This window comes from Jatropha curcas, chromosome 8, assembly GCF_041381405.1.
Source record: "Jatropha curcas cultivar XTBG-Jc1 chromosome 8, XTBG_Jcur_1.0, whole genome shotgun sequence".
Lineage (NCBI taxonomy): Eukaryota > Viridiplantae > Streptophyta > Magnoliopsida > Malpighiales > Euphorbiaceae > Jatropha > Jatropha curcas.
In genome coordinates, this window is record NC_143158.1 from 6,060,607 (window position 1) to 6,069,846 (window position 9,240).

The 9,240-nt window shown below is 38.0% G+C and overlaps 1 protein-coding gene across 1 annotated transcript; it reads left to right on the forward strand.

The window, feature by feature from the left end:
* Positions 1-17: 17 nt before the first annotated feature.
* On the forward strand, positions 18-3,000 carry LOC105638347 (ABC transporter I family member 1). Its single transcript, XM_089724916.1, has 2 exons — positions 18-410; positions 1,915-3,000. Exon 2 carries the CDS (start codon positions 2,091-2,093, stop codon positions 2,778-2,780), a length of 690 nt encoding a protein of 229 aa, XP_089581042.1. The 5' UTR covers positions 18-410; positions 1,915-2,090; the 3' UTR covers positions 2,781-3,000.
* Positions 3,001-9,240: the final 6,240 nt, after the last annotated feature.

Here is a 9,240-nt window from a genome sequence, read left to right on the forward strand (position 1 = left end):
GTGATTCTGATTGGTTATCCCCGCTGATTTATTAAATCTCTCTCTCTTTACGTTCTCTCAACTTAGCGCCTCCCCAACAAAAACATCTTTCTCAGGCTAGAATCAATGAAACCCAAACGCATCTGAAGCACTAAGCCCAAGAGCTCTTTGATCCTCTTTCGACAATCTCACGTGCTCATGCATTCAATCTTAGCACTCTCGGATGTTTAATGTTGGCGCTTCTGCTTAGCAAATCGTTTTTGCATCAGTCTCGCTTTTCTCTGTTTCTCTGCTGTGACTAGTCTCCAATCGAGTCTCTCTCTTCAGCTGTTGATTTCTCGATTCTCTCTCTCTCTCTCTCTCGCAATTCACAACTCAACAAGACCAGTGTTTGATCTTCTTTCCTCTTAGCTCACTCGATTCTCTTTGAGGTAAGCTTCTCTTAATATATATATTTTTTAATCTTTTCTTTTGGTTGGTGACGAGATTAATGCTCTATGAGTGGGTTTCAAATTTTTTATGGGTCTCTCTTCTTTTGTGGATTTTCATGTAATTAATTTCCTGTATTTGGTTGGGAGTTAATTTCCCTTTACATCCTGAAACTACAGACCTTATTCTTTTCTCTGCAGCTACTCCTAATTAGTCAGGAGGAAGATTTTTTACCCAATTCATTTGGAATTGAGGAAAAAATGTTATGGCCGCGAATATGAATATCGTTTGCTCTGCAAATTTTAACATTGCATCTGCATCTCCATAAGTTTCATGACTCATTTCATTCTCCGTGCTGCACCATTCATCTTGAAGCAAACCAATTTTGATAATTTGTGTTTTCAATGATGGTTTATGGCACATCCAAATGGAAAGTTTGAGTTGGTTGACTACAATAACTAGGTTCTATCTTGGACATTATAAAAATCTGAATGCCCATTTTATCTGTCAGAGTATGGCACATACAAATTTTACTATTTTAATTTTTGAAATTGTCCTATTTTAGTAGCCCTTTGATATTGATTTAGTGATTAGTGACGTATGCAAGCAATTGGAAAAATTCTGAGAATCATTTGATTGAATGCACTTGAATGGAGGGTTTTCAGTACTTGTCATCATTAGAGATCGATTTTTTATTGATTTAGTATAATTATTCATCAGTTTCCTTCACATTTCATTTTGAAAGCCTATAAAATTATTTCTGTTATTTATAGCTTACTTCGAATTCTACTTTTGCATATAGAAATATATTAGGGGGATGCAACTTGCAAGTGTCAAGAATAATAATACTTGAGGTCTCTAAGGCCAAAGGTCCTTTTATTTATGAATTATTATCTTTGGATGTTAATCAAAGCATTTAGAAGTGGTTGAAGCATGCTGGTAACCAATTTTGCAGTACATTATCCTAATAAAGAATGGAGTTGTTTTTCGTTTTTCTTTATGGAGAAACCGCTCTCTAATGAGAAATTAGTTGTTTTTCATCTTTATACAAAGCTATCTTGAGAATATGATCGACTGTTGTCAATCTTTCAATATTTTTTGATCTTGTCTTCTGATCTTTTAAATGGGATTTGGTAGCTTAATTCTCATTTGCTAATAGATCCAAAGCAAATTGTTAAAACTCTGTGTCTCTGTTGTTTGCTTAGTTCATGTTCAGTTTTCATTTATATGTACAAAGTTCAATTCAGTTTGCTCTCTTGGATTTTGCTAATTTGTTTAGTTGATTTGCATAATGTCATTTTGCGAAGTAACCACCTACAATCAATCTTCGTTCTTTGGTTCAAATGAAATCTATTTTCAGAATATTGACTAGCAGCTGGTTTCATTATATAACACATTTCCCTTACTATTTTGAACTTTATTCTGCGCAGTGATCTACTTTTAGTTGTCCCCCTTTTCCAGTCCACCTTCAAAGTAATAATTTGCTTTCATTGTATATGATGCCAGGTTTCTTTTGTTTTCCCCCACTCGCATCAAAGTTATTGCTGGGTTAAGTGTTGTTCTGCATTATATTATTTTAGAGGATTGGTAGGCTTGGCTCCTAGCATCATCTTCAGATTCTAAACAGCGAAAGTCTCTGCAAAATTGGAAGTACCAAAACTCCTTTTTATTTTTAAAACTTGATGTCTCTTCGAAAGCCACCACTTCCTCGGATCCTTCTTGACAATGTCTCCTGCATGAGAAATGCCCAACAAATCTTGCGACATGTAAACGTATCTGTTCATGATGGAGGGGCACTTGTTCTAACCGGTAGCAATGGCTCAGGCAAGACCACCTTCTTACGTATGCTGGCTGGATTTTCTAAGCCTTCTGCAGGTCAGATCCTCTGGAACGGTCATGACGTGACAGAATCTGGAGTTTTCCACCAATATAAGCTTCAACTTAATTGGCTATCCTTGAAAGATGCCATCAAAGAAAAGTTTACTGTCCTTGACAATGTTCAGTGGTTTGAGCTTCTTGAAGGCAAGCAAGGGAATTCTATGCCTGCTATTGAGTTGATGGGGCTTGGAAGATTGGCAAAAGAGAAGGCAAGAATGCTGTCAATGGGCCAACGGAAGAGGCTGCAACTTGCAAGACTACTGGCCATTGACCGACCAATTTGGTTACTGGATGAGCCTTCTGTCGCATTAGATGATGAAGGGGTAAAATTGCTCGAATATATTATTGCAGAGCATAGAAAGAAGGGAGGAATTGTGTTTGTTGCAACGCATTTGCCAATTGAGATTGAGGATGCTATGTATTTGAGACTGCCTCCGAGGTTCCCTAGAAGGATGACTTTGGTAGATATGCTTGATCGTGCCGATATCTCGTGAAATTCCATCACTGCAGGATAGGCTAATTAAGTTGTTCTGGTTCAACTGTTTGAGCTTGCATTAGTTGTAGCAGAACCGATTGCTGCCTGGATGTGAAGCCATAGGAATGAATAAAGGATTAAGAAAGGATTTTGATTCTGAATGAAATGGATTGTGTAACTATTTCTTGATTCAAAACTTTTATTTATTTATTTATCTATTTATTTGTTTTACCAGGGAATTGAATGAGAAGCTATTTATTCAAAACTTGGCATTGTTCTGTTTAGGAGGAGAAGTGAATTTTAAGCGCGTATGGTCTTATTTACCAAATTATCCTTAACTTATTGCTCTCCCAGTTTTATCTATATCCATCATAAAATTTTAAAATTTTAATGACCAAGTTACCGTTATGCTCCACCGCCCAACGTCGCACACTCAAAAGGGCAATCACGGAATAAAACAAAATTAAAACACGAAGTTACCATAAAATGCAAGATGCGCCCATTGTACGCACTCTTGATAATGAGGCTTTGCTCTCAGAGAGGCTGCAGAGACGGCGGTTGCTCCGCCTCCCTGAACGACTGCGGAGCCGATGATTTCTCCGTCGTTTGTGTAATAGCCGCGGTTTGTCTGTGTCTATATATATAGATAGATAGATCATTATCATCATCATTCTCTTCTCTTTCGGGCTTTCTTTCTTTCTTGTAAAGAGGCTGTGACGATTTTTGGGTTTTAGAGTGCAAAAGAAAGACGTTAAGGAATAGGTTGATGGTTGGCGGGGCAGTATGAAGATTTTATTCGACAATGGCATTTTTCTTTTCTCAAATAGAGTGCTCCATTTATGCAGCCGCAGTCCCTTTGTTCCTTTTCTTGTCTGATTAAAGGTGAATCTGAGCCTCCATCCTCTACGATCTCTCGCTCTTCATTTTCTTCGATTTTGTTCTGTTATGTTTTTTTTCTAAAATAAAAAATTTCGCAATTGCTTTTGCATGAAATATGTTTACCTTAAGATTGCTGTGTGAATGGTTTAAGTACGAGGCTTTGCTCTCAGTGAGAGGCGGTTGGTTTTAGGGTGGTTGAATCCGTCCTCTCTGTCTCTGATAGTTAGCGGAGCCAGTGACTACTGATTACGTTTCTTATGTTGGCAACCACCTTATACCGATATATCTGCTTTCTTTCTTTTGTTTTTGTGTGGGTGACTGTCTGGCGACTGGCGAGGCTATGACGATGTATTCAGTGACCCTGAAAAGTCAGACTCGAAGAGAAATACTCAATTTCTTGGCGAGGCAACCTTTTGTTGTTGCAGCCCTGGTGTTGTGGTGTTTCTCAGAAGGGTAATGATGGACTAAACGAAAACACGAAGCTACCATAAAATGCAAGATGTTCCATTCCATTGTACGAATCAAGCACTCTTGAGAATGAGGCTTTGCTCTCAGAAAGGCGGCAGAGAAGGCGGTTGCTCCGCCTCTCTGAACGACTGCGGAGCCGATGATTTCTCCGTTGCTTGTGTAATAGTCGCCGTTTGTCTGTCACACATCATCATCATACTCTTCTTTTTCGGCATTTGTTTCTTTCTTTCTTCCTTATAAAGAGGCGGTGACGATTTTTGGGTTTTAGAGTGCAAAAGAAAGACGTTAAGGAATAGTTTGATCGTTGGCGGGGCAGTATGGAGACTTTATTCTAGAATGGCTCTTTTATTTTCTCAAATAGAAAGCTCCATTTCTGCAGCAATGGTCACCTTGTTCCTTTTCTTGTCTGATTAAAGGTGAATCTGAGCCTCCATCCTCTACGATCTCTCGCTCTTCATTTTCTTCGATTTTTGTTCTGTTATTTTTTTTCTAAAATAAAAAAATCCCAATTGCTTTTGCATAAAATATGTTTACCTTAAGATTGCTGTGTGAATGGTTTAAGTACGAGGCTTTGCTCTCAGTGAGAGGCGGTTGGTTTCAGGGTGGTTGACACTGTCTTCTCTGATAGGTAGCGGAGCCGGTGACTACTGATTATGTTTCTTATGTTGGCAACAGCCCTTATACCAATATATATGCTTTCTTTCTTGTGTGTGAGTGGCTGTTTGGCGACTGGCGAGGCTATGATGATATATATTCAGTGAGCCTGAAAATCAGACTCGAGGAGAAATACTCAATTTCTTGGCGAGGCAACTTTTCGTTGTTGCAGCCATGGTGTTGTGGTGTTTCTGTCCTGTCTGATTTGAAGGCATATCTGATCTGAGCCTTCTCTTTCTATAGATTTCTCTGTTTCTGTTTGCGCCTTGTTTGTTTTCTTGGAAAATATTTTTCTAAAAAATATAAAATTAAAGTTTCCCTAAATTCAGCAGTATATCTGTCTGTGTATGTGCATGTGTATTTGAGGCTGTGATGATACCATTTGCTGGGTGAATTTGATTGTAGGGAATTGATCCGACATTTGGCTCGGTGACTTTGAGCTTCTGATTTTGCTTTGTCTCTTTGACAAATAGCTCTTCGTCTTAGCCGTGGATGTGATGTTCCTATCCTTTGTTTGTTTGGTGTAAATGAATTTAAAGCATATCATTTAATTTAGTCATGTTAATTTACATTACAGTTGTTTGGTGTCCCTGTATTCAGCAGTATCTCTCTCTCTGTGTATGTGCATGTTTATTTGAGGCTGTGATGATACCGTTTGCTGGGTGAATTTGATTGTAGGGGAGTAGATCCAACCTTTGGCTCAGTGACTTTGAGCTTCTGATTTTGCTTTGTCTGTTTGACACGTAGCTCTTTGTCTTAGCCGTGGATGTGATGTTCCTATCCTTTGTTTATTTGTTGTAAATGAATTTAAAGCATATCATTTGATTTAGTCATGTTAATTTACATTACAGTTGATACCGAACATGGAAATTCAAAATTAAAAAATCAATTGTGTGGAGTTCATTTTTATATTTTTTCTCGTTGAACTGTTTTTCAATATTTTGCACTAAGCTTGTCAATTTTGGTCTATGGGTGAGAGTAGAAAGCCAACCATGAAAATGAGAATGAAGTTATTATCAATGCTGTCAATTTATGAAGATTGTCGTGGTAGGCATCCTTCTTGATGCTTTTGATATATCAATTAAGTAGGATGCTTGTTTATCATATCTGTTTTTATCTATAGTACATGCACAAATGGCAGGCAATGTATCATAATCAGCTTTTTGTTAGAATCTTCTTATGCATTTGCTTCGCAATCCTATGAGTCTGAGTCATCTATGACGTTTTACAGCTCCTCATTTGTCACACAATACAGTGAAATATGATTTGCTGCTGTTCTAGTGAATCTCCACTTAGTAGTTACACTTTGATTGTGAACTTGTATACTCTTAATCAATTGTAACTTCCTCGATAGTGTTCTGGCCTATATCCACCAACTTATATTTTGACAACTAATGGCTGCCTGTTTACTCTTGTATTTTTCCTGTTTTCTTGATGGCTAGTATGTGGCTAGCCATAAAAAAAGGTTAACATAACAGGTACTTCAACTTCAGTTCCTCTTCTTGCTCGCACTTGATTTTGAACATTTTTCTAAAAAAACATTTGCGATTGGTTTTGCATGAATTTTGTTAAGATTGCGGGTGAATGATTTAAGTACGAGGCTTTGCTCTCAGTGAGAGGCGGTTGGTTTCAGGGTGGTTGACTCTGTCCTCTTTGGTAGGTAGCGGAGCCAGTGAGTACTGATTACGTTTCTTATGTTGGCAACAGCCCTTATACCAATATGTCTGCTTTCTTTCTTGTGTGTGTGAGCGGCTGTCTGGGACTGGCGAGGCTATGATATAATAATCAGTGAGCTTGAAAAGTCAGACTCAAGGAGAAATACTCAATTTCTTGGCGAGGCAACCTTTTGTTGTTGCAGCCCTGGTGTTGTGGTGTTTGTGTCCTGTCCGATTTGAAAGCATATCTGATCTGAGCCTTCTCTTTCTACAAATTTCTCTCTTTCTGTTTGGGCCTTTTCTTTGAAAATCTTTTTCTGAAAATTATAAAACCGAAGTGTCCCTGTTTTCAGCTGTATCTCTCGGTCTGTGTATGTGCATGTGTATTTGAGGCTGTGATGATACCATTTGCTGTGTGTCTTTGATTGTAGGGAATAGATGCGACCGTTGGCTGGATGACTTTGAGCTTCTGAATTTGCTTTGTCTGCTTTACAAATAGCTCTTGGCCTTAGCTGTGGATGTGATGTTTCTATCCTTTGTTTGTTTGGTCTAAATTAATTTAAATCATATCATTTGTTTGTGTATGTGCATGTGTATTTGAGGCTGTGATGGTACCATTTGATGGGTAACTTTGATTGTAGGGAATAGATGCGACCATTGGCTGGATGATTTTGAGCTTCTGATTTTGCTTTGTCTGTTTGACAAATAGCTCTTGGCCTTAGTCGTGGATATGATGTTACTATCCTTTGTTTGTTTGGTCTAAATTAATTTAAATCATATCATTTGCCTGTGTATGTGCATGTGTATTTGAGGCTGTGAGGATACCATTTGCTGGGTGACTCTGATTGTAGGGAATAGATGCGACCATTGGCTGGATGAGTTTGAGCTTCTGATTTTGATTTATCTGGTTGACAAATAGCTGTTGGCCTTAGCCGTGGATGTGATGTAACTATCCTTTGTTTGTTTGGTCTAAATTAATTTAAATCATATCATTTGTTTGTGTATGTGCATGTGTATTTGAGGCTATGATGATACCATTTGCCGGGTGACTCTGATTGTAGGGAAAAGATGCGACCATTGGCTGGATGACTTTGAGCTTCTGATTTTGCTTTGTCTGTTTGACAAATAGCTCTTGGCCTTAGCCGTGGATGTGATGTTACTATCCTTTATTTGTAAATTAATTTAAATCATATCATTTGTTTGTGTATGTACATGTGTATTTGAGGCTGTGATGATACCATTTGCTGGGTGGCTTGATTGTAGGGAATAGATGCGACCATTGGCTGGATTGACTTTGAGCTTCTGATTTTGCTTTGTCTGTTTGACAAATAGCTCTTTGCCTGAGCCGTGATGTGATGTTTCTATCCTTTGTTTGTTTGGTCTAAATTAATTTAAATCATATCATTTGTTTGTGTATGTGCATGTGTATTTGAGGCTGTGATGATACCATTTGCTGGGTGACTTTGATTGTAGGGAATAGATGCGACCATTGGCTGGATGATTTTGAGCTTCTGATTTTGCTTTGTCTGTTTGACAAATAGCTCTTGGCCTTAGCCGTGGATGTGATGTTACTATCCTTTATTTGTAAATTAATTTAAATCATATGATTTGTTTGTGTATGTGCATGTGTATTTGAGGCTGTGAGGATACCATTTACTGGGTGACTCTGATTGTAGGGAATAGATGCGACCATTGGCTGGATGACTTTGAGCTTCTGATTTTGCTTTATCTGTTTGACAAATAGCTGTTGGCCTTAGCCGTGGATGTGATGTAACTATCCTGTGTTTGTTTGGTCTAAATTAGTTTAAATCATATCATTTGTTTGTGTATGTGCATGTGTATTTGAGGCTGTGATGATACCATTTGCTGTGACTTTGATTGTAGGGAATAGATGCCACCGTTGGCTGGATGATTTTGAGCTTCTGATTTTGCTTTGTCTGTTTGACAAATAGCTCTTGGCCTTAGCTGTGGATATGATGTTACTATCCTTTGTTTGTTTGGTCTAAATTAATTTACATCATATCATTTGTTTGTGTATGTGCATGTGTATGTGTATTTGAGGCTGTGATGATACCATTTGCTGTGTGACTTTGATTGTAGGGAATAGATGCGACCATTGGCTGGATGACTTTGAGCTTCTGATTTTGCTTTGTCTGTTTGACAAATAGCTGTTGGCCTTAGCCGTGGATGTGATGTAACTATCCTTTGTCTGTTTGGTCTAAATTAATTTAAATTATATCATTTGTTTGTGTATGTGCATGTGTATGTGTATTTGAGGCTGTGATGATACCATTTGCTGTGTGACTTTGATTGTAGGGAATAGATGCGACCATTGGCTGACTTTGAGCTTCTGATTTTGCTTTGTCTGTTTGACAAATAGCTGTTGGCCTTGGCCGTGGATGTGATGTAATTATATCCTTTGTCTGTTTGGTCTAAATTAATTTAAATTATATCATTTGTTTGTGTATGTGCATGTGTATGTGCATTTGAGGCTGTGATGATACCATTTGCTGTGTGACTTTGATTGTAGGGAATAGATGCAACCATTGGCTGGATGATTTTGAGCTTCTGATTTTGCTTTGTCTGTTTGACAAATGTCTGTTGGCCTTAGCCGTGGATGTGATGTTACTATCCTTTGTTTGTTGGTCTAAATTAATTTGAATCATATCATTTGTTTGTGTATTTGAGGCTGTCATGATACCATTTTCTGTTTGCTCTCAGAATATGCAGGGCCATCACTAGTTGCTCTCAGCCTCACTTCATCTCTTTCTTTCTCTGTACAGTGGAAATTTTAGCTCATTAGTTTAACTCCACTCGTGGTTC